We start from the raw sequence: 26,522 nt of genomic DNA on the forward strand, positions 1-26,522 counted from the left end.
GAGACTGTTGCATCAGCGAAAGTTTAAGATATCCTATTTTACCGACGTGCACCGTGGTAATATATCACTGCTATATACTGGTCGAGCACCTAAAAGGGACTCTCGCTTACAAACTGCTTTAAAACTAAGTTAGACGGTTTACGCTCCAGAACCACCAGTTTACTATAAGGCGCGCTATAGCAAACGATTCCGTATTAATTTTGATCACCTGGTGTTCGTTAACGTGGACCGCATTCTCAAAAAACGGACGCTTTTACATTTCGCCCCCCCCCCCCCCCCCCCCCCCCATTGAGATGCAGCTGCAGCTGCAGCGGCAGCGATCGAACCCGGCCGCGACCTCGAGCTTTTTTCACTGTCGTGTTTGATGGATCATGCGCGTGAGATTTACGCCGATGGACAACGTGGGCCAGCTAGAATACCCTTTTTAAATCAAATAATATGACATCCCGTCTTTTTCTGCAATGTTACTGAAAGCGCAGGTGCAAATACGGACACGGACACGACAACAATGACCACGACCACACAACTGACGTCCATTAGCTGAGAGGTCGCACAGCGGGGAGAAAAATGAAACCGCAACGGGTGTATGCACATGCTCACAGGGAGGCACTTTCGGCGGCTCGTCTTTCATGTACATATGCCGGCACTCTCGGAATATAATGGTTTAGGCTTAACTGCACCTTCCGAGGGAAGATAATGGAAGACTGACTTGCACACTTGGTAGACGCCTCAACCATAACACACGCTTCTTCCTTCCTGTGTCTGAACATAACTTCACTATCTGGAAATTGTAGTCAAATGTGCATCTACGGAGCGCATCAAAAGAATAGACGGCATTCCTTCGGGGAACGATTGTTCTTGGTCAATTAATGTCTGATTGACGCAACGACCTGGATTCCCCGTACATAAAGCGACCACAGACAAAGGGAACTCGATAAACTACTCCTATCCAGTGTTCTAAGAACTTGTTAGTATACTTTATTTACTCACTCTCAGGTATTTTAGAAGTCAACTACCCTTTCTTCCTCTGCACAACCATGCATATATGGCCTATTTACCCACCGCGGTGGCTGCGTTTCGTTGTATGTGAAATGCTAAAACATCTGTTACCTGTGCGTTGGGGGCACGTTAAAGATCCTCTGGCGGTTAAAATTATTCCGGAGTGGCCCACTACGGCATGCCTTATAAGTAAATGGTGGTTTTAGCACGTATTCATAAAATTCAACATTTTAAACTTCAAATGCAATATTTTCGAATTTCTTGTTAGCAGTAAAGGCACCGTTCATCTTGTATTGTCTACCAACTTCCTTAAGTCCGTGTGATAGAGTCTAAATGTAAGACATGTGCACGACTGTGCTCTTCTTGCTCTCTTTGCTTTTTGCAAGAATGAGCTAGATGATGTGGCTGTATAAACTACATGACCTGGCGTACCTTGTCAGGCGATCCGAGACAGTGGCCAACGCTACAATACGCAAATCTGCTACTGAATCTGCCTACTAGAACTGATGCTCACCTTGTGCACAAGCTTGCTGATGGATGACTTTAGTCACGACATCTAAAAGTGGATGCTGTCTTGTACAGGCAGTCTTTTGCGGAACTTGACTCATTACCTTTTACATTGAATTTCTTAGTCATAGAAGCAGTTACTCTGTCAAATGGACCCTTAGTGCTCCAAATCAATCAACCGAATAGTGAAATATCACGATGAAACGGTTAATGCATACAAGAAGCAGTCACAACCTCCTTTGGTTAAATAAATAACACTAAGTTGAGGATCATTGGCCATGGCGGCGCCAATATCCATCGAGAGTGTGCGCGCCTGTCCAGGATGAAGGGTTGGCGCTGCCTATTCAAAAGTAAGGCCAAATGATTTTTTTTTACATTTCTTCTTTCTCGCCACAGAGCGAGATCAATATTTACAGTGCGCTTTGTCTTTTCCCGCTTATTCTCCGTGTGCCCGGGTTTTTAGTGCCTGCCTTTCCGTAACTTTACTATGTACGAACTTTAGCTGCCCTTTATTTGCATATTGTTTCTTTCGAGCTAAATTTAGCAAGTTGTCACTAGGGGGCTCCCGGGGACTACACCTCTGAAAACTGAAGGGGTCTTAAAGGCCCCTCACCATGCCACACAGCAAACTTCGGTTATATGCTGGAAGTTGTTACGTGTCCTCTAGGAAGTGTTCTGCCGCAAGAATTTTTCAAATCGACAGATTAATAGCCGAGATAGAAATATTTCAGTGCCATGAACCCATGATTTCAGGAGGCGAGCTTCACCGCAAACTTAGACGCTCTCTCCACTTGCCCAGTGTAGCCCCCACAAGCGAAATTCCTGCCTTGCGTTCTCCCATACCGGAGCTCGAAGATCGCGGCGCATACGTCACGAGCAATACGACACCTACGCAATCGGCGACAGCTCGTCGGCTGCACCAGCCGCGTGGAGAGGCTCCATCCGCAGTACACGATCTAGATCCGGAGTGCGCTCAGACTCGAGAAGAAAATTCAAACCGAGGCAAGGAGAACGCTCCTTCAGATCGGGATCCCGGTTTTGCTCCCAATCTTTCAAGCGGACCATGTGGGCCGACAAGGTCAAGGGAGCGTCGCAGCCGCCTGGGCAGAAAAAATATGCATCACGCAAAGAAATAAAAGGTGAGGCACAGCCTAAGCATAGGATCGAAACCCGTATCCAAGCTCTCGAAGCGGAAAATAGGCTGCTGAGATGCGAGCTCGCAGAGCATAAGGAAACCTTTAACAGCATGAAAGGAAATATTATAAACCGCCACGAGGATAGCAACAGCAACCCTGGACCATTAGCCGGGCAGCCGAAACGCAAGGCGCTCAACCTGGAACCTTTTAGCGATACGGAGGAGGAAGAAGAGGGCGACGCAACCAAAGTCGAAACCCCATCCGCCGCCTCGGCTTCCCCCGTCAATAACGAGGGTAAATTAGAAAAGACCCTCAGTAGGATTATGGAAATTCTCGCCGCCATAGAGTTGCGAGTAACGCTACTAGAAAGACCTTGGGCTGAACCTACAAGTAGACAAGCAACACATACTGAACCGCTCTCAACCAGCTCAAATCCAGACGGAGGCACGAAAAATTTCTGAAAATTTCATAGCAAACAAGATGGCGGTCACAAATAACAATACTGTCAAAATTTGGCAGTGGAACTGCGCTAGCTTCCAGAGGCGCAAGGCTCCGTTAGGTCAGCTCGTCAGATCGGTGGCAGACAAGCCACATGTAATTTTACTGCAGGAGACGCTCGCGGAGAAAATCACTCTATCGGGGTATCCCACAGCAGCGTACAAAAGCGAAACGGGGAGAGGCATCACCCACTTTAGGTAAAAAGAACGTCTCCTTTGTGGACCACAAAGTTCCAAAATATAGGAGCAGACTAGAAGCGCAACTGATTCAGATTGTGTCCAGTAGATCGAGCAACGCGAATGTTTTATTTTTAACGTCTACAGTTCACCTGCGGGTAGAAACGGAGCCTTTAACACAACGTTCCATTCCGCAATCAGGGCAGCCAGAAACCCGCCCCTCTTAATTGAGGGTGACTTCAACGCTACGAACACGGAATGGGGATACGGTTTTAACAGCAAGAAGGGCACAAACTTATCCAGATGTGCAGACGATCCTAACCTCACGCTTGTTACGGATCCTAGGTTTCCCACCAGAAGTGGTAATTCAGTCAGTTACGACAAAACGCCAGACTTCGCATTCTTTCGAAATATCGAGGGCACGTGCGATAATCTCCAGGAGGACTTGGGTAGTGACGACTACATTCTCGAAATCGCGGTGCATGTCAAACCCAAACCTCCGGTGAAATACGAATACGTCAATTGGGATCTTTTCCTGAAAATCCGAGGCGAAACGGCATCCTTAAACGAATCTTTCAAAGATCTAGTTGCCAATCTTAAACAGGCCGTCAAAAACGCGACCAAAGAAATCACCACACAACTCGAAGTCCCCGAAATGGACTCCTGGTTAACGTATCTCCTGGAAGCTAAACACGCTGTCGCGCAGAGATCGCCGACTACGAGCAAAACTAACGTCACTAAACAAGGAAATATAGTGGCATTCCAGAGAGCTGGCCCTGCAACAGTGGGAAGAGATGTGCAACAAAACGTACGGTTGCATGAGAAAAGGTAGTAAGGGGAATTTGCTTAAAAGCCTCCTCAACGACAAACAGTCCAGGAGCGCTTTAAATCTCGCTGTCGATAGGCTTATACATAAGCAGGTCATCTTGGGCCTCACAAACGAAGTAATTGTCGACGACCTGGCGCAAACCTACCTAGCCATCGAGGAAGGAGATTTGGAAGACAGAAACGCGAGAGCGGCACGGGGCTAGTAAAGTAAAGTAAAACTCTTGCTTGGGCTAATTGGTTCATGCTTGAAGTAGGTAAAGGCAAGGCGCAGAAGACCAGGACTTAGGAAGGAGAACACAAACGACAAGACGGGCGCCTTGTCGCTTGTCGGGGCTAGACAGGCCAGAATTAGAGGAACCTTTCACAACTTCGGAAATCAGACATGTACTCTTCAACTTAAATGGAAGATCGGCTCCAGAGCCGGAAGGGGTCACCCATAAGCTTCTCCGGCACCTGGACGACAAGGCCATCGAAATCGAAATGGCAGAGATAAACGAGGTGCGCAGCTCATGGCAGGTCACGTCGGAATGGCCCACCGCCAAGGTGGTGCTTACCCCCAAACTGGGGAACCTCCGCCCATGAATAACCTGCGTCACATCTCTCTAACATCGTGCATTTGCAAAGTGGCCGAACATGCAGAGCACAATTGAATCGTCGAACACATAGTGAACCACGAACTATTTAGACCTAATCTAATAGGCTTTCGAAAGGGACTCTTCACGCAGGACGCAATGCTCCTCCTGAAAAGATCCATATTCGAGAACGAGACGCGGGACGTCCAAGGAATCATTGCATTCGACCTCGCTAACGCCTTTGATAAGGTGGCTCACGAACACACCTTGAACGAAAGTTCCTTTGTCAACTTAGGGCGCAAATTCTTTAATTGCGCTCTCTCATTCTTATCGGAAAGGAAAGCGTTTCTTCGACTGGGCACGATCTCGGGCGGTCCTTAAAGATTAGGCTACTACGGCACGCCTCAGGGCTCGGTTCTATCCCTGCTGCTATTCAATATCGCCATGCATAAGCATTCCGACACGCTGGCCGAACTCCCAAGAAATAGGCCACACAATCTAAAATTAAAATTAAATTATGGGGTTTCACGTGCCGAAACCACTTTCTGATTATGAGGCACGCCGTAATGGAGGACTCCGGAAATTTCGACCACCTGGGGTTCCTTAACCTGCACCTAAATCTAAGTACACGGGTGTTTTCGCATTTCGCCCCCATCGAAATGCGGCCGCCGTGGCCGGGATTCGATCCCGCGACCTCATGCTAAGCAGCCTAACACCATAGCCACTGAGCAACCACGGCGGGTCACGCAATCTATGCAGACGACATCAGAATCTGGTCCCCGGGGGGATCTCTGGCCAATCTAGACCAATCCCTCCAGGCGGCCATAAAGGTAACGGAAGAATTTCTTACATGCATGGGTCTAAAGCTTTCACGGACCAAATCCGAACTCCTACTCTATAGGCAGTCCAGGCAGGGCGTTAGGAACCTCGAGCCGCCGGAAACGCCGCCAGTTGAAATTACGACACGAGAAGGGCACCCCATTCCTACGGTGAACTCTATCAAAATTTTAGGATTTTTAATCAACGTCAAAGGCTGTAATGTACAAGCTCTAAACAAGCTAGGCGCACAGGCGAACAATATATTAACTCATCAATAGAATCACAAAGGAAAGGGGAGGACTCAAGGAGATCAACCTACTCAGGGTCTTCCAAGCTTTTTTTATCAGTCATATTACTTACACGCCACCGTTCCTCAAATGGAGTCCAGTCGAAAAGAAAAGAACTTGACACCCTCGTCAGGTCCGGCGTCAAAAGACTACTCGGTATTCCACAGTTCGATAGCACGGAAAATCTACTCGAACTCGGAATTCACAACACCACAAACGAATTAATCGAAGCACAGTTTATTGCACAGATCTCCAGGCTTCGTCAACAAACCGGGCGTTAAGGTTCTTGAAGCTGGTATACTCCGTATAAAGGCAGTGCTCGACAGAAAGCCCCTGTCTAAATTCGCCCGGGAAGGTATAAAGGTACAGCCCGTACTGAGCAACATCCACCCGATACATAACGAAGGTCGCAGAAGAGCACGGGCTAGAACGATCCTTCAACGAATCGATCCTTACGGGGCCGATGCGTTCTTCGTCGACGCCGCCATATACGACAGCGAATACAGGTTTGCAATCTCGGTCGTTGATGCGTGCGGACCACTTATCAGCGGTGCATCAATCTACACTAAACACCCAAACGAGGCGGAGGAAACAGCGATAGCCTTGGCTCTTCAAGCTGCAAGAGGGCCGCGCACGGCGGTCAGGGCTTTCTCGTCCGCTCTAGTTTCTAAACAGGCCGCCGGCATTGTCAACAGCTCCTTTCGTAGTACTGCAGGCGAAGAAACTAGAGGTCATAGCATAGCGTGGTTCCCTGCTCACGTGAACGATAGAACTAGCCATGCAAGCGGGTTGAAACCCTAACGAGCGGGCCAACTGCCTGGCGCGTGAATTCCCAAACCGCTCTCGAGCTAGCCGTCCTGCTCTCCAACAGGATTGTACCTTGTTACGGTCGGCGTGTAACACCCCGGGCAAAAAGGATGCTCGATAGACCCTGCTCAACCGAAACGGAGGATGGATTCCTAATTTGCTATGGTAGTCTCGTATGGTTGCCGGTCTGGCAGGCTCCCCGCAGTGATGACAGACCCCTTTGTGTGTGCGACCAAGGGGAGAACCCTTTCCACGAACTGTCCAATTCTAGGGGAGAACGCTTTCCGCGAACCAAACAGGACCCGCCGGTTGCCGCCAGAGGAGGCAAGCCCGTGCCAACTCACCTGGGAGAAGAAATCCCCCGCCTTTTCACGCCCAGACTCAGTGCATGTCACGTGACCTTGACGTGAGCAAGATCCCGCCTACAATTTTAGTGGGCCTATTTAAGGAGCCCGGCAATATACGTTTTTGAATTCATTCATTCTCTTCTTCTTGTCCTTCACCAACCATTGAATAAACAGTGCAAGTTTCGCACTATAAATCGTCTCCTCCCTGCCTGGTCGCCATGGTCTACCGGACGCCTGCAGCTCGCCGACAACGCCACGCTACCCAATTGTAACGTCGGTCGAGTATCGAGAAAGAGGTGTCGCAACAACTGATTCACAGCGGAGGGATACGCTACCCTGGAGGACCCAACTTTGGACGACATCTAGGAGATCATCTCCTTTCTGTCATGGTGACAATGTTCGGAAGGAAGGTGTCAGGATTCATGCCTGCATATGGTGAGTGCACGACTTTTCGTCACTAAGATATCCCTCGGCTTTACGTATTTTTTGGGAAAGTAGAGAGCCGTGATTTTTCTTTAACCGATGACGGAAGTTTCGAGTACATCGAGGTTGTTACAGAATGAAGAGTTAGCGGCACTAAGGGCAGCCATGAACTTGAAGGCACTAAAGAAGCCGGAATTGTTTAGCTTGGCCAGAGAATTAGGCCTCCAAATTGTCGAATCAAAGGGAAAGCCGGAGATCGCTCAGGCGATCGAAGGGAGCGGGACAGACGACGATGAGCTGAAGGAATGCCTAGAAAGCGTTGAGGGTAAGGAGGAAGAGCGTAAGTGCCTAGAAGAAAAAGAAGAGCACGAGCGGGCAGCACGTGAGGCCAAAGAAGAGCGCGACCTCGAAATGAGGCGCCTAGATATTGAGTTGCTGAAGGCTCAAAATACCCGACCTATCACAGAGGCACGAGAAACCGAGCGCAGAATGACAGACTTGACGGCACCCTACGCAGTAGGAGGGAACATAGGTCTTTTTCTGGTGCAGTTTGAGCGCACGTGTGAGAAGGCGAAATTCGTGAGAAACACGTGGCCACAACGCTGGCTTACGTTGCTGCCACCGTGAGGTAGCTGATATCATTGCCCGCATGGGGAAAGAAGAAGCAGATGACTTCAAGAAAGTCAAAGCGGATCTGCTTAAATATTACAGATTATCAGCAGAAGCATTCAGGCGAAAATGTAGGTAGTTCGAGAAGACCAAAAGTGAGTCACACTCGTATTTCGCATACAGCTTGGCGGTAAACATGAAAGAATGGCTCAGAAAAGAGGGTGCACTCGCGACGCCTGAAAGACAATGCAATGCGTTGCTTAACAACAGTTCTGCCACCGGCTGTCAAAAACCTCAAGTATTGGGTTCAGGATAGGCCAAGCGTGGACACTATCACGAGATCGGCGGATCTCGCTGAGGAGTACGTAACTCGCCGTGCGTTCTAAGGCAACAAAGCTCCTAAGGAGATCAATAAATACAGACCCGGCAAGCCAGACCGATGGTCAAGGTCGAGTCAGCATATTGTAAGTATTTATGTGGACTTCATCTTCATCTGTACAAAGTCATCATGAATCATCGGCTCGTGTTCGTTTTTTTTTGCATCGGCGCCATATTTCCTTTTTGGAATAAAGCGTCGTCTCGACCGTGGTATTTCAAGTGGTGGAGGCGCTTTAAGATCCCTTCGACCTCCATCTACTTCAAGATCTCTCCTGGAGCTACGTTCGGGACGCCGCTTACGTCAAGAGGCCGCCATGTCGCAAGACCAGACCGCAGCGTCCACCATCTCGGTTCAAGTGCCAACCATCCCCACTCCGAGCCCTGCCAACAACCGGTATCGCGATCCTGAAATCTTCTCTGGCTTGCCTGTTGAGGACGTTGAAGACTGGCTCGACAACTACGATCGTGTCAACGAATACAACAACTGGAACGAGACATCGAGGTTAAACAACGTGCCATTTTACGTCTCTCAAGTAGCCAATACATGGTTCCTGAATCATGAGAGAGGCTTCCCTGATTGCTCGTCTTTCAGGGAGCAGCTACGGCGGATTTTCGGCACACCCATGGTTCGTTCGGAAGTTGCGAAAAAGAGGCTGTCTGAGCGCGTCCAGCATTATGGCGAGTCGTATACCTCGTACATTGAGGACATCCTCGCGCTTTGCCGCCGTGTCGACAGTGCCATGCCAGAACCTGATCGCGTGCGACACCTTCTTAAGGGTATCGGATCTACTGCCTTCAACGCACTCGCCGCTCAAAACCCTTCGACGGTGTCGGACGTCGTCTCCGTCTGTCAGCGCCTCGACGCCCTGCAACCAATCCGCTTGCAACCGGACTTTTCCGACAACCCCCTGGCAAACAGTATTGAGCTCCGGTCTATCACTCGAGCAATAATTCGTGAGGAATTGCAAGCGCATGGCTCACCCCCTTGCAGCAGCGCTCACGTCCAACCAGCTTCTACTGACCTGCGCAGTATTATTAAGGAAGAATTGGCCTCCCTGCAGAACGCCCAGCATACCAACGCTTCTCCTTGCCCACAACCGGCTTCTTACGCCCAGATTTCTGCAATGCCAGCCGCGCCGTCTCCAATCACACCACCTGCGCCTGTTCACGATCACCAGGCACCTTTAGTCACCCGAGCTCCGAACCCGCCTTACTACTCTGCCTGGCGTAGTAAGGTCAGATTCGGAGAAAATTAGTGACGAGAACAGAAGGGGAAAGGAGGAGTCACCCGAAGAGAGGGCATAAAGGCAAAGAAACCAGTAGTTTGCTACAACTGCCAGCAAACGGGGCATATCTCCGTGGGGTGCAAAAATCCCAAACTAGTGTTAAAGTCACTAACTAGTAACGAGGAAAATCTGAAATTGCTAGAGCCGTATATTCGAGATCTCGTGGTAAACGGCAAACCGTGTCGGGTGCTTCGCGACACGGCCGCCACAATGGACGTGGTGCACCCGTCGTACGTGGAGGAAGGCCAGTTCACGGGAGAATGTGCTTGGATAAGGCAATCCGTAGAGGCTTCCAGTGTTTGTCTCCCTGTGGCAAAGATTCGTATCGAAGGCTCTTTTGGAGTACTGGACACTGAAGCCGCCGTCTCGGCACATTTCCCGCCACAGCATTCATATTTGTTTTCTAACAAATCTGAGGATTTGCTGTGACGCAGGGGAATCGGGTTTAGCCTAACTCGTTCTAAGGCAAGGGTGTGGGCAAGGCAGTGTACGAATGTCCAGTGGTGGAGGAAACAGGTCTCACGGAGGATTCGTCAACGAGCACCAAACAGGACAGCCCTATAGGGGATATCGCGGAAAGTACAATGGCTAATGAAGAGGTCAGGAAAGCACCGGAGCCTGAAATGTCTCGAGAGGCAGAATACTGAAGAAAGTTATTGACTGTAAGCCTAGCCACATCGATTGCTGAGCAGGAAAAATATTCCACCCGGCATAACCTAAGGCCAGACGCGAATGAAGGTATGGCCAAACAGAGCGTAAAGTTCCTCAAGAGGGCAGGCGTCCTCTATAGAAAGTACGCCAGTCGAAAGGGAGTGCAATTCGACCAACTCGTGGTGCCGCATCCCTATCGTGAGCAGCTCCTGCTCCTGGTTCCCGGGGGCTTTTGGACAGGGCATCTGGGCATTCGGAAAATAAAGGACCGCTCACTGCGGGAATTTTACTGGCCCGGCTGCTTTCTAGAAGTGGAAGCATTCGTAAGAAGCTGCGACACATGTCAACGCATAGGCAAGCCCGGAGATAAGGCTAAAGCGCCAATGAAACTTGTTCCCATTATCACGGAGCCGTTTCGCCGTCTCACAATAGACACAGTGGGACCACTTCCTGCAACGCAGTCTGGCTGTCGGCATATTCTCACTGTACTATGCCCTGCAACGAAATTCCCAGAAGCGGTGCGCCTCAAAGAAAGCTCGGTGGAGGTCGTCAACGCACGTTTGTCTATCTTCGCGTGAGCGGGGTTTCCCGCAGAAATCCAGTCAGATCAAGGATGCGTCTTTACGAGCGCACTGAACTCGACGTTTCTGAAAACGTGCGGTATTAAAATTATCCTTAGCTCAGTGTACGCGGTAGAGAAAGTCCACTCAGTCATGAAACGGCTTTTGCGAGCCCTTTGTTATGAGCACAGAGCCGATTGGGAGGTTTGCGTGCCTGCAGCAATGTTCGCACTTCGAACTGCACCGCACGAGTCAACAGGTTTTTCACCTTCAGAGCTCCTTTACGGTCGCTGCCTTCGGTCCCCTCTTCGCATTGTTCGAGAAGCCTGGGAAGCTCGTGCGTACGACCCCCTTCAGTTGTGGCATACGTGCTAGAGCTGTTAGACCGACTGCACACATCTCAAGAAATAGCAGGGCAGCAAATGCGCAATGCCCAAAATAATGTTAAGCGATACTATTACAGAACGGCTCGAACGCGACGCTTTGATGTTGGGGAAAAGGTAATGATCCTGAAAGCCTCATTGAAAAAGAAACTAAAGGTTCAGTGGGAAGGACCGGTTGACATAATTCAGAAATTATCTGAAACAAACTACATAATCACGGTACCGGGAAAACGAAGGAGGCCACAAGTGTACCACAACAATCTGCATAAACCGTACCGGCAGAGGGAGGCCATTGTGAACATGTCCCTTAACCAACCTGAGAAGATGCTTGTCGACTTTGCGGAGTTAACATCAGTAACGGGGGCAAAAGAAATTCGCGAGACAATGAACAAGCTAGTACAGCAGGCGGAGTTGAATCTCAATTAAAGGGCCGAACTGGGGGAGCTCTTGTTTGAAATTAAAGACACATGTTTAGACACACCTGGCAGGGCCACTGCGATCGTTCGCGATATCGAGTTAACCTCATGGGACCCAGTTTGTTCGAAAGCTTATCGCCTTTTATCTCGCTTGCCTTGTGGTTGTGGGTCCGGCATTGTTCTGGAGCGATTGCTTGCCCAAACAGGAGACGAAAAGTTGCGAGACCCGTTCGAATGGCCAGTTTCACCGGACCGGACCAGGGAGAAAGGGCGCAAGAGCGCCACGAGGACTAATGAACGACTCCCAGGAATCTACCAGCTACGAACGAAGGGTTAATCACCCCGGAGGGAAATGCTGCGGCTGAAACGCCGATCCCTCGCCTAGTGGCTGCTGGCCCCTACGCGTCGGGATCTTTCCACGCCGGAGATGCTGTTACGGTTGGCGTGCGAAACCCCGGACAAAAAGGGTGCTCGAAAGGCCCTGCTCAACCGAAGCGGAGGATGGATTCCTAATTTGCTATGGTTGTCTCGTGTGGTTGCCGGGCTGGCAGGCGCCCCGCAGTGATGATAGGCCTCTTACCAAGACAAGAGCCCTTTCCACGAACTGTCCTACTCTAGGGGAGAATGCTTTCCGCGAACCAAACAGGACCCGCGGGTTGCCGCCAGAGGAGGCAAGCCCATGTCAACTCACCTGGGAGAAGGGATCCACCGCCTATACCCGACCAGACTCCGTGGGTTGCCGCCCGATGAGGCAAGCCCGTGCAACCTCAACTGGGAGAAGGTATCCGCCGCCTATCCCCGACCAGACTCAGTGCATGTTACGTGACGCTGACGAGAGCTAGATCCCGTCTACAATTTTAGTGGGCCTATTTAAGGGGCCCCGCAACGTACTTTCTTGAATTCATTCATTCTCTTCTTCTTATCCTTCACCAACTATTGAATAAACAGTGCAAGTTTCACACTAGAAATCGTCTCGTCCCTGCCTGGTCGCCATGGTCTACCGGACGCCTGCAGCCCGCCGACGACGCCACGCTACGCAATAGTAACGCCGGTCGAGGTTCGAGAAACAGGCGCTGCAACACCCTTCAAAAATCCTCTCATCCCCTATCACGAAATTACTTCTCATTACAGACAAACCGGGAGGAGAGGAAATTTTCTCCCACCAGCCCAAAACTCAACAGGGCTCAGGCCGTTAATTTCAGGTTCTTACAGAGGAGATCGTATCTCACCCGCAGAGCGCTTAGTTGAATAGACCCCCAATTTCCCGCAGTCGTGCTCCAAATGCGGTTACACATGCTGCTCCTTCGGCCATATGCTCTCGCTGTGCCCGTAAATGCGGGCTTCGAACTGCAATGCAAGTCCAAGGGCCACGCCTTGCTGAAGAGCTCTGAACTCCCGCGCCTACTACAGGCCGTCCAGAGGGCACGCGACGTCGCAGAGAGTCACCACCTCCCGGGCCCGTCGTGGGCTGAGCTACCGACTTGATTGGTGAGCCTTCGGCTTCCACAGTCATGTTGCCTAGGACACTTCAATAAGGTTCTTGTCAATTGTCCCTTTTTTGCGGCGCGGCGCACTTCCGATCACGGCGTCGCGCGATTGTCTCGTTAAGCGCAGTGCGCGATTTTTCGCGCTGTGCACAAGGGCACCTGACTAACGGTGTAAGTCTGTGCTGCACGAATATTGAGACAAACACAAGCGGTTCAAAGAGCATGATCCCGCGCTGGAACATGGTAGAAAGTGACATAGTTTCGGTGTCTGCGCGCGCAACTACACGACGTGGGAACAAGCAGACGAAGCGGAAGTACTTCTCTCTTGCTGGGGCGCGAAGTGAAACAAGAACATGCAGACATTTGGTTTGTGTGCTTTAGTATTTCTCTAAGCTATAATTTGTCTATTCTAGCAACATATTACACAAATAAGTGATGTTGCCTTGAATAAGTCTTGAAGTGACGTGTCACCACGAGAGACGTCACAGCGCGAACACGTGTACGGAGGCGCACTAGCACGTGTACGTCATCCTCCGGCTTGGAGCGCGGCGGCCGTGAGGAGAAGGGAAAACGGCGTTCGGTTTAAAATTTCAGATCTTTCTGCGGCGCGTAGCGATCTAATACTTTGCATACACAATCGTTATCGCGCATTGTATGCTCTGCGCCTCTCAGCCCAAAATGGCCAGACCTGCTGAGGGGCCCTTTAAAAGGCGATACAGGTGAGGCCATATTATATTGGCAGGGTTACTGCAAATAACTTATACCAAAATATATAAAGCGACATTGCTGACTGATATAGTACGAGACGGCCAAGTGCTGAAGTGATCGGTAACTGCCCGCACCGGATTGGCGAAAGCACAAGCTGCTCATTTTAATTGAAAGGCAAGCTGGGGGAATGAGCAGACCATAGATTCAGTGCAAAAAAAAATTACCGACGATTACGTTACTTCCTAATGCGAAATTTGAGCGCAGCAAATAAGCTGTTTCACCTTTTCGATAGATTGAGGCAAAGAAATCGAGCAACACATGTATGCGCTATCACAGAATTTTTTTTTTATTTTTCACACGTATTCCTTTAACAAAGACTCCACTAACAGTTCTTGACAGTCATGAAGGAAGCTTTGTGGTCGGAGAAATAGACTGATATATGTTCGACTTGGTACACCAATGCTTGATTCTGAAAGACGAGATCTATACAAGTGCCTCGCGAGGTTGTCACAGCCGTGGGACGCGTTACGAGCGAGAGGAACGGGATGTTCTCCCGCATAAGTGTTAGGAAATTGCTGTTTGTCTTTATGTCAACATTAAAGTCCCATCGGTCGTCTCGCTCATGGCTCAGAAAGAACTGGCAGATAATTTCGCAGTGGCGAACGGCAGCGGCAATTTCGGCTCGGGCGGTGCACATATACAGATCCGCCGCCACCGATCTGGCTCTCTGATTGCCACCGCACAGGGCAAACGGCAGCGGCAATTTCGGCTCGGGCGGTGCACATATACAGATCCGCCGCCACCGATCTGGCTCTCTGATTGCCACCGCACAGGGGTTGCATTGGAGGAGGAGCGAAGAAAGGAATTAAGTTCGAGCCGGCGCTTTGACAACCGGAGACTCGCAGGAAGAGGGGGGAGGGGGGCGGCGTGTACACCCAGCGGCAAACGATGGGGGCAGAAGCGCGCGCAGCAAGCGGACAACACGATAAAGGGAGGAGGGAAGAGATAGCAGCGACTGACTGATGCCGCTGACGCCGATAGTGAGTCAACCCCAGCTGCGGAGTTGGTTTCAGGGACAACGCCGCCGATGCCGACACAAACAATAAGATACCCTCGCTTCCGCAGCGCTAAGAACCAGGTCTAGCCGTGGGAAGGTGGTCACGTATTCGTCGACGTGCCGGGGCCTACGTGAAATAACCGGCGCGTCGGCAACTGAAGAGCACCCTATCCGCCACACAAGAACGGGGGGGGGGGGACCCTTTCCTCCTCTTTCTGCATGGCGGCGACGGTGTTCTATGCAGTCACGTTATCTTGACTCTCTAGCGGCGTCAGCGGCATCCAGCGGTATCAGTCGGTCGCTGCTAGCGCTGGGGGGATGAAAGGGGGGCGGAGCTGGTTACGAGGCCGACGACAACGCCGACGACGACGCGAAACCCAGGAACGGACGCCAAAGAGCTGCGCTCTAAAATAAATAGTTCGATGTGCCACATCTTTTGCAGCGAAGTCAGCTTATTATGGCTCATTCTATAATGAAAACGTTTGTTTGCCGGGCTTTGCTGCTTGCACTTCACTATTTCCTGTTTAGAGCACTCCATTCTGTTGCATGCCAAGTCCTTCCTGAGAAAACTGGCGACAGAAACGAATAAAGCTTTTTGAATTTAGAATGGAGGAAAAAGCCAAAAGGAGTCGATTCCCTTTATGAAAGGAACGAAGGCGGGAAGGTGAGGGCGGCCTTCAAGGCATATATTTGTTCCAGTGAAAATACTTTCATTGCGTTTGTTGTTACGTTGCGTAAGTCTGCAGAGAACCAAGCCAGCAATTGGCACATATGCAAATGCAGCACAGATGGCTATATGCTATCGCAGACACAATTTATGTGTGCTGTTCTTGGTTAAACCATGTCGGTCAATGACGTAGTTTCCGTTAAATCCAGAAGACTTCGAGAAAAACCGCCTCTGCTATAAAAACAACTGATGTTTAAGATACGAGCAGACATGAGGATTATAAACATAGTTCATGAGGACGTAAATTAAAGCCATGGTCGCGCATTGACGTATATACTACTGTAGCAGTCAATGTGTCCTGCGTGTATGCACTAGACGCAAATAACTTTTTTTATTTCCTATCACGGAGACGAACATCATGTAGGTCGCCATCATTACGAAACAACGTGATATTCCCTACAGTAATTTTGACAGAGCGCATGACATAAGGGCACATACAATTCGGCATTACAGGACAACCATTTCTTCAGAATGTTTAACAAGATGTGAATTTGAGCGAGTTCGTAATTTATGCTAAACTTGCAAAGGCCCTAAGAACAAGAATGGGGCAAAGAAACAAGTACAACAAGCACGGCGTGCTTTTGTAAATTTGCTTTGTGAATGTTCTGGTACTACATGACGGATGGGATTTTAGTTCCAAAAATTTGCCAGAGACCATCGTAGCACTCAAAGAATCGCCATTAGCAATGCAAAATACATTATATACTCTTATACAATTAGATTCAAGGCTAAGGCCTTCTATCCCAAACAGCACGACCTTGAAAGGTTACGCGTCAATACATTATGTCGATGTGCTAAGTTTCACTGATGCACCGCCTGCCCCAGCAATGAATCGGTGAAGGCCGACTCCATGTCGCAGTATGGCCCAGGGTCATTTTTGCATCTCAACAGGTTAGCTGAAATGAAACGCCGGAGCACCTGCACGTCGATAGAAACGAGGAGAAAGACATTCCGGCCCACGTCCCGCCTCCTGACGCACCATGAAGTGATCGCAGAGTCCACATTGATCCCAAATGTATGACACTTCGTGTCGCTAAATTAATTCTGAACCAGATGGGTTTCTTTACGAGGTGATGATCGCTCCTTCTATTAAGCAACCATGTGACCGAAAAGTATGAGAGCTTGCTACATGTATTTCCTTACATGCTACATGTATTTCTTGTCGCGATGAGTTTAACACCTGCACAAAGTCACCCCCCCCCCCCTATCAAAAAGCAGCAATGCTCTTGCAGCTTTGCCTATAGACAGTAACTTCGAAAGAATGTCTTTGAAGGTATTTTGTCAACAATAAACGATTGAGCGTGTTTTTCGCATACAGATTTTTCTATCCTTGTACAAATGCCTTCGGCATTTCTTTAAGAGGCATTCGGGGTGATATATCCTCAGTCATATTTCCTTTGCAAACGCAGATCATATCAAGGCTTCGTGCCTTGTCTCGTTGTTGGAGACCCGGATGTACTGAGCATCGTGTGTGCCAAAGATTTCAAGTCCTTCGTCGACAGAACGGTGAGAATCAGGAATCTGTCTGCCGCACTCGCACCCGCATGAAGAAACGCCAAACACGACGTCGGCCGCTGGTATACGTGTGCAGTCATGTTTGCGTACGATGCATTTCATCTCGAGGTGCCGACACGCACGCGAAAGCAATGTGACGTCATATGTTTCCCTTATGTGCTCCTCTGCACTTGATGACCCGGTTACGCTGTGTGTAAGCAGTAGTGATGTACGTAAGGGTTAAACTGACATCGATATGTCTAAGACGTCTTATTCTACGTTTTCCTTGTTCGCCGGCTACTCTCCATCTTTACAACGCACTTTATATTCATTCGAAATTGTATCCGTTGACTGTCACTACATGAAAAGGTCAGTATTAAAGCGCGAAGTTACTATTAAAGTGCACACTTCGTTATGTTCGAATCATCGTTACCAACGACTGCTGGGCAAGAACTTCTTTACATCAGTTTCTCTTGTTTCAGGAGAGGGAAGTAACTGGAAATGCCTTGTGGGACAACATGCTGCTCAACATGTCGTCGGATATGTGGAAAGATGAACGGATGGCGCTGTCACCTGCATTCACTCCGATCAAGCTAAAACAGGTTGGTACGCCGTAAGTCACAGTAGCTCAACAGCAATGGTAAAGCGACGCATCGACCATAGTATATCCTAAACAAAATTCTGCTAAAGCACACGCAGGCACACGCGTAAACAGAAAGGCAAAAAACAAAAAGAAACTCAGAACAACAAGTAGCCGCATAATAAGTTCCCGTTAGCCTTGCTTGTTGTCCAAACTTCTAGACGAATTTAGTCAGCGCGACTCTTTCAACAGCCATTAACAAGAACAAGAATATTATAAGCTCCAGGACAAGGTTAAAATTTGAACCTCTTCACTGTTGTGTGTAAGCCTCCACCGCGGCCTTCTCTGTCGCTTCATCTTTGCACTTCTCCGATCAGCCTCCTCCTTGTCGGTGGCTTTATGAGTACCACCCTAAACTTTCAGCATATATTTAAAAAGTGATGTATTTCAACAACGATGGTGAGGACAAGCCTTGCGAGTTGCCAGCTCTGCAGGAAAGAGAACCGCATCAGGGCTATTGGCAATGAAGGCCATGTGTTCTCTCGAGAGGCAGAATTACCCTGCAAACGCCGAATTATACTGAACACATTACCGAATGGCTCGGCTTCTCTAAAGTCATGCTCTCGTTTAGAAAAATTCAGAGGTCGAGCGGAACAGAAGGCAAATGATCAGGTGATTGAAAGAAATGCAGCCCACTATTATGGCATAAAGTAATAAAAATATAATAGTTTTAACGTATGAAAGATGCACTCAGGGCAAACAACGGGCACCGTAGGAAATGGCTCAGTAAAAGCTTTTACCGCCTGAGACACTAATCTTCACCTAAATCATAATACAGGAAAGCTTTTACATTCCAGCTGAAACCGATCCTGTGCTGTGACTTTGTGCTCAGCGGGAGGACGCCGTAGCCACTTAGGGGAACCGGTGGAAGGCAGCGAAACGCATTGTGGGCGATGTAGTCGCGAAGTCGCAAGCCCGAGTACACCAAACGTCATACAAAAGGCGTACTTATACGCTTAGGTATGTTTGACGAGCGTACATGAGCTCGTCAGTGTGGAAAAAAAATCGCGATTTCGCCTGGAAAGCGAAGCATCGATTGCGACTGCAAATTAGTCGACAGCTATACTGAGTAAGGATAGTGGTTTTATCGGCCGTAAAAACTTGGAAACATTCGCTTACTAACACAATTAACAAGGATGGCGTCAGCGCGCACAAGCAAACATGAACGCATCACGCTCGATGAGCGCGGACACTCGCTCCCGAGACGGTGGTGTGAGCAAGCGTGGCAGCAGCAGCGAGCGAATTGACCTTCGTGCGGTCTAGAGCCTGAACGTAAGAGCGGCGTGAAAACAGCGCGCACAAAGGTACGAGCCGTCTGCAGATCCCTTTCAAGATACGGCGCGCGCGACCACGCGCGGCCGCGCAAAGTACGCACATGGCGGAGTCGAAGCTGCTCCTCCTCCCACCCGCACTGTCTCCACGCTTTCCTCCATATATGGCGCGCGAGATTGAGCCGCGATTGTCAGTTGCCTTTGAGCCCGGTCGCGAAATGCGTAGTTGCTGCCGGACCGCATTTTTACAATTGCTAGCATAGAATAAAGAACCAACTTTAGAGAAGGGAAGACTGTACCTTCCACTGTGGTACGAAAATAAGAAGCGGCAGCGCATGGAACTTAGCGGGGGGCCCTACAGATGGCGCTACTTAAACAGGAAGCGTAAATGCAATTTTTTAGTGCAATACCCAATATCGCCGCTTTTTGCCAGAGGCGTACGCTGGGCACCCGCCGTGCTGGCCTTGCTGGCTTTGCGCCATGCCTCAGCTGCCGCGTTTTAATTGCCAGGAGACTGAAGAGCCTCTACTGGCGCCCATACAAACACGCCACAAGCGAGTGAATAGGACGTGCGACTTTATTGGCAGAAGAAAAGCAGTGCACCTTCTCGTACAAGAGCAGAAATAAATTTGCATGTCGAGATGCGCTTACACCATTAACGCAGAGCTCATAAACTGCTCACTTTTGTCGTCACATATGGCGGTCTTGTAACGAGCGACAATCAGCAGCGCAAGAAAATTGGGCAGTGCCCCACCTGTTTGCATCGACAGTAGCCGTAACTTGCATTGCGAAGCAATCGGGTGACGCGAAGCCTCTGCTGCGGCAGCAAACACAGCGACATGGACTACCCGGCATTTTAGCGTTACCTGCTTTCCAACCTGCACGTTTCTTTTTGTTCTTTCGGGGGCCGCTAATGTGTAACTCGTACTTTGTGCGCCACATTCTCAATATGGGCATCACCATTTTGCAGCCACTATTGCAGGCCTTTCCAAATGTGGCTATCAGCTTCATACACTTCGTACCATGTTATCACGTGTGCTGGTTTCCATTCACGCCACATCACGGCCGATGAAGGCCCACAAGCATGATCACAAGCAGGAAAGATCACAAGCAGGAAAGCAGGAAAGACCGAACGGGGAGAGCACCAATTACGGTGCATGTAAATCGGGAGTCATTCTCGCTGTGTGCACTGCAGGAGCGATTGGTTACCTCGAGAGACTGTTGCCCATGCAGCTGGCGAGGTCACCACATCTAAGAAACATAACACGGCGACTATTATCAAATGAGACTCGGCATTCAATCACCGCATAAGGTACAGACAATACACTGTACATTGGCGAAGATCCACATGACAACAGTGGGCACTCACGCACTACAGGTCGTTTACAGCCCATTCAGGTATCCGACTTCACGCACAGTGCTTGACTACGTCGCACATGGTGGTCTAGTAACGAGTGACTACCGTCAGCGCAAGCAGATTGGAGAGTGCGCCACCTGTTTGCATTGACAGTCGCCGTAGATTGCACTGCGAATCAATCGGGTGACGCAGGCACCTGCTGCCAATAGCCAAGACAGCGACATGAACTACCCGGCGTTCTAGCGTTACCTCGTTTCCTACCTGCACCTTTCTTTTTGTTCTTTCGGTGGTCGCTGATGTATCGCTCACACTTGGTGCCCCACCTGCTCGCAATATGGACATGGTCTGTTTTGCGGGAATTTCCACCTTTCCACCCATGTGGATATCAACTTCATACACTTCAAACCAGGTAATCATGCATGATAGTCTCCGTTCACGCAAAATCGCGGCCGAAGAAGGCCACAAGCACACTTTATCCACGGCTGCATCAGGAAAGGACGAACAGGGAGCACCAATCACAATACATGTAAACAGGGAGTCTATGTCGCTGTGCGGACTGCAGGAGCAGGTGCTTACCGCGAGAGGCCATTGCCCAATGCAACCGACCAGGCCGCCACATCCGAGAAATGTAACACGGCAACCATGACCAAGTGGGACAGCATGGAAACAAGACTCTGCAATCAAATCAGTTCAGCATACTCTAACATAACGCTGGATCTATACATTGGCACAATACACTATACATTGGCTACGATCCACATGACAACAGTGAGCGTACACGCACACGCGTCGCTTGCGGCACATTCAACCGTTCGACAGTAGGCATAGTGCTTGCCGTCGTCGCACATGGTAGTCTGGTAACAAGCAACAATCAGCAGCGCAAGCAGATTGGACAGTGTGTCCCACGTGTTTGCACCGACAGTCACCGTTGAAGATGAGCAACTTGCATTACGAAGCAATCGGGTGACGCAAGCGTCTGCTGCCCCAGCCAACACATCGACGTGGAGTGCCCGGCCTTTTGCGTTACCGCCTTTCTGCACGTTTCCTGCACGTTTTTTTTTTTTTTTTTTGTTATTTCGCATGCCACTAATGTGTAACTCATACTTGGTGCCCCACAATCATTAAATATGGCCATGATCGGTTTCATGGGCATCACCATTTTGCAGCCACTTTTGCAGGCCTTTCCACACATGTGGATATCAACTTCATACACTTAAAACCATGTAATCACGTATGACAGCCTCCGTTGACACTAAATCATGACCGAGGAAGGCCACAAGCAAAATTTGCACGCAGCAGCAGCAGGAAAGGACGGAACGGTGAGCACCAACCACGGTGCGTGTAAATTCGCAGTCTATGTCACTGTGCGGACTGTAGGAGCAGGTGCTTGCCTCGAGAGACTGTTTCCCAGTGTAACTGACCAGGCTTCAACATACGAGAAACGTAACACGGTGACAACTACAAGGTCGGACAGCAGCGAAACCAGATTCTGCAATCAATCACTTCAATGTAGCTTGCGCAAAAACACAGGCTGTCGAGCAAAAATAGCAATCCTGAATGAGACTAAGAATTAAATATGGAAATGAGAAAGCTTGCATTCAAGAAAGAAGCCACTCTACCTTGCAAGCACTGAAAGCCAAAAACATTAAGGTAAATGCTACATAGCTCATTGTGCAAAGGTTAATGCAAGACACACGCCAATGCCGCATCAGCTATTTCAGGAGAGGAATTGCACATCGCAACGTACACTAGAATGTACTGCTACAGATATGTTATGCTTCTAGACAGTGACTGTTAAGTATGAGCAAAGAATCGGTAGACCTTTAGTGTTTGGATGAGGAAGAGGAATGATCTTAACAAGAATGTGGAATAAAAAAGATTGCATTTATCGAAAAAAATTATACTTGGCACAAATGGAATTTGGCAAGGCCAGGAAGCTCATTAAGGAAGGGCAAGCTGACGGAACCCTTTTGGCCAGCGTCGTCTCTGCTTGTTCAGAGGTTGCAGGTACTTCTGAAGACACAGAATTTTTCTTGTTGAGGTACCTGGATGACTCGGCCAGTATCCGTGCTGGTGCAATGATGGCGGAGGCTCTTTTCACTGGCGGAGGCTCTTTTCATTCTTGGCGCAGTCGTCCGTAGACTTGATATCTCATCCAAATAATTCTGGAATGGCTTCTTCGTGGTGTAAAGCCTTGCGAATTCGGCTCCAGCCCCTTCCTGTTGGTGTAGATGGGGGCTTCCGTGATGACCAAGATGTACTTGGCACAGACTGTTCAGGCAGAAGAGTGACACATGAGATATAGCAGAGATTATCCAAAGTCATGTAGTGTTTTCTTTTATGTTCGAACCACTTATACTGAACTGTAAACATGAACAAACATTCATATCATAAAAAATTATGGGGTTTTACGTGCCAAAACCACTTTCAGATTATGAGGCACGCCGTAATGGAGGACTCCGGAAATTTTGACCACCTGGGGTTCTTTAACGTGCACCTAAATCTAAGTACACGGGTGTTTTCGCATTTCGCCCCCATCGAAATGCGGCCGCCGTGGCCGGGATTCGATCCCGCGACCTCGTGCTCAGCAGCCTAACACCATAGCCACTGAGCAACCACGGCGGGTGTTCATATCATCTGCTACAAACAAATGACATGTATCTCAATACTGCATATATCAAGCATATTTATTTCTGAACCAGGTGTTGTTTACCTTATATTAGCAGCCACAGTCCCCACAATGACCTTGTTGTCGCAGGCAGCAGCTTCTGTTTAGTGCATGGAGTGTGTTGCTTTATACTACTGCCGTCCTCATTACTGCATGTCTGGAACAGAAGTTTTGGCTGCATCAGAAATTGAATAAGCACAATTTTGCAATATGAAATGCGAAAAGGTGCGACATATACATTGTAATGGTTTGTGACTACAGAACACATGCAAATGTACACTGTATGTTCTAGGGTGCTTAGCAGCACGGTAAATAAATATTGCTACTCTCCACAGAATTGATGTCTGCCTAACTACAATGCAAGTCCACAGCTTAAGTATTATTAGGATCGCAAATGAGAACATTTGTGCGCTCATTTATTTTTACTGCTGGTTTCACAAGCAAATGTGTGAAAGACATGAAGCTATTAGAAATGATGCATTCTTTTTCTGCATGAACGTGATGCACCCCTTCACTACTACAAAAATAAATGTCCTCAGGTAAACCAAACTGAATAGCAAGAACATTTGGAAACAACAGGTGCGAAATATGGGTGAATTATCCTATGTGCGACTGTTTAATACATTAAATTCAGTACTTTAGCTTCAGTTTATCAAAGTGTTACCGGTTCTGTGGATGAAAGAAGTTGCCGGCAAACTCAAAAAAAGAATACATTGATAAGGCTACTCAGTCACACATGGCTACGGCTACAACGATATGAAAAATGTGACGCGCGGTCTGATATCGCTTTGTCTTTCATGAATGTGTGTATAATGATGGCTTCGCAACTGAAAGTTTATTTCGGAAACAGCAACGGAGGGTCTTGGCTGCCCATATGTACTGCAGCAGCTAGTTCGTTAACTTGCCTCCGCCTGTAAGTTAACGATACGCATATACTACATAGCGATTGAAGCAGCGATGTTAAACGATTCACCGGTATTGCCATCCCCAGTCGCTGCAGGATCGCGCTCTCATTTCGATGCAGACGTGCTCCACATGGCTCACGACTGAAACCTAGCTTTCGGGCTTACATCCAAAGTTAAATAGCGCGAGATATTGAAGCGCAACAAACTGATTTCAGCACAAAATAACCAACCGATGTACGAACCAAAGAATCCGTACCTGCCGCGAACGCGAACATACCGGGAAACATCTTAAATCTAGGCTAGAGGTCACGTGGGAGGTCGATGATGCTGAACGCTATTTTGCGTTTAAAATGGCAAGAAAAACAACAAAGTTGGTAATAAAGAGTACAATGTAAAATTAGGAATGATAATTTTGTACTCTTTGTCATGTAATCAAAATGCTTCCTGTATTGTTGACGGAAGTTTGAAGGTTAAAGTTGCGCTTAGTACAGCTCCTCTAGCGGGAGATAATGCGCTCACGGGGGAACCTTTTTAATTGGTGTACTATGCCTGCTCTTTCTTTTTAGCAACGCCGCGCGGCCGATTTTTTCGCCCTCCGTGGGCATTTGTCGAACTTGAGAGTGTTCGGGGCCTGATCGCTAGTAGGTACAGCGGGGCGTGGCTTTTCTCGCGGCGGTCGACGTTTCTGCGCAGGCGCCAGTAAGAGCAGGTGCGAGAGAGAAAATCTGGGGGCCTTTGCTCCTTGAATATGTGACTCTGCCAAAGCACTACGAAGGACATTTCTTAGCGCGTGTTTTATGCGTTTGTCCCCTAGACACACCGGCATTGCGGAGTGTGCTCTGCCACTGGCTGCCCGTGCGGTGAGGTAGTGGGCACGGACGGCCCATTTGGTGATCTCTGTGTCTGAAGGGGCAAGGTTCTGACTGGTGTTGTATAAGTCGTGGGTCGCTTCTTTCGTCGCGACGATAGATGGCATATTTTGCAAACACTGCTCCAGGAGCGTACATGTAACCGGCAAAAGGAGGCCTCAGGAGAGCACCTGAAGTTACAATAAAGCAGACGGCGCAGGATTACCAAGGCCCCCAAGGGGTAGCGGGGAAATCAAAGCTGGAACCAGGCCGGCCCCTGGGTTGGGGCCGCGGAGGCCTGCGCGTGCCAGGGGTGTATAAGATTGGCTGTCTGCTATCGCGGACAGCCAATTTTTTTATGCGAACACCCCCTGACACGCGCAGGCCTCGAGACCGGAGCGGCCGGCACACAGCGCCGCGCCCCTCCCTTCATCTCATACCCAGTGCTCTCCAACCAGAAGCATATCCAACGGGAACATCTACGTGAACCATGAACTTTTCTGCCCCCAGTGATCTATTCAGGGCGACGCAGAACTACCTCGGGAAACAATCGGCCACAAGCATAGAGCGGGAGTGACAGGGACCTCCATATAATTAGTGCAGTGGAATTGAATGGAATTGAAGCTTCGAACAATGTAATGCGGTTATGCGTATTCGTGTGTGAGCGCGTTTGAGTGCATGCGTGCGTGCGTGTGCGTGCCTGTGTGCGCGCGCGTGCGTGCGTGCGTGCGTGCGTGCGTGCGTGCGTGCGTGCGTGCGTGCGTGCGTGCACGCGCGTGCGCGTCAGGGACGTGCTTCGCAGTGGCATGATAGCCTCTGGGCACTGCGGCCGGCCGAAATTTCGAAAGCAGGCACTCGGCTATACATTCTTTAAACAACAGCGCGAAGAACGATCATTTGTGTGTCTTACGTTTTCGATTATTTTTTTTACATTTTGCCGCAGGTATTCCCAAAGTTTCTAGAATTCTCCGAACGGCTGCGCCTTCAGTTTATAGAGGAAGCTAAACAAAGAAACGTCGTGGAAGTTCAAAGGTAAGATTCTCGTGGGCCCTGTGCTCAGCATTTGTGAAATTCCTTGGTGTTTGAGTCGCGGAAATTTTCGAATCGAATCGAATACCATTAGTCGGGATATTTCTCCTTCAATTATCAAGCCGTATGCCTCATAGTTCCGCTAAAGAAAAAAGAAGAAAACATATTTCGCTAACCGATCACCTCAGAGGCGACTTGAGAAAAAATAACGAAGGAATATTTCGCTTAACTTCAAGTTAGAAATCTGCACGAAGACTAAAAATAAACATCTGCGATCCTCCAACCAACTCTAAGATAACGCACTTGAGGCATTACCGCTGAAACCAGTGCGTCTCAATGTTGCTTGGGTATTTACAATAGCTACAAATTTAAGGGTGTATACTTGATGCGGGCTTGCTGATAGACACCACTTCTCTCATCTTGTACTGTTAGGACACAGACAAATATTCGGAAACCTTTAAAATTTCACGAACGAATTCAATGTGACTCGAACAGCTATGAGTATTCGTTCCGTACTCGAACTTCTTTAGCATTTGCAACTCCTAATTGCTAGAGTTATTTACGAGATTGACACAGAGAAAGGCACGAGTGATTGAAGGCACGAGCTTGTGTCGGTGCTGAAAAACTTTGAAACGAATGACATGACTAC

At 49.0% G+C, this 26,522-nt stretch overlaps 1 protein-coding gene and 1 long non-coding RNA gene across 3 annotated transcripts in view; one reads left to right on the forward strand and one right to left on the reverse strand.

Moving 5' to 3' along the window:
* The window catches only part of LOC126545094 (cytochrome P450 3A16-like), a 48,823-nt gene that overhangs the window by 7,331 nt on the left and 14,970 nt on the right, over positions 1–26,522 (forward strand). For both annotated transcript variants that reach the window (XM_050192816.3, XM_072287214.1), the window contains 3 exons: positions 17,071–17,167; positions 17,638–17,757; positions 25,788–25,876. In XM_050192816.3, the coding sequence (XP_050048773.2) occupies positions 17,071–17,167; positions 17,638–17,757; positions 25,788–25,876 (306 nt within the window). The remainder of the gene's footprint in view (positions 1–17,070; positions 17,168–17,637; positions 17,758–25,787; positions 25,877–26,522) is intronic.
* LOC129380542 (uncharacterized) lies at positions 19,626–24,554 on the reverse strand. Its single transcript, XR_008608665.2, has 2 exons — positions 23,137–24,554; positions 19,626–22,694 (listed from the first exon to the last, which is right to left on the reverse strand). It is a non-coding gene; the product is annotated as an uncharacterized lncRNA (long non-coding RNA).

This window comes from Dermacentor andersoni, chromosome 3 (assembly GCF_023375885.2).
Source record: "Dermacentor andersoni chromosome 3, qqDerAnde1_hic_scaffold, whole genome shotgun sequence".
NCBI lineage: Eukaryota > Metazoa > Arthropoda > Arachnida > Ixodida > Ixodidae > Dermacentor > Dermacentor andersoni.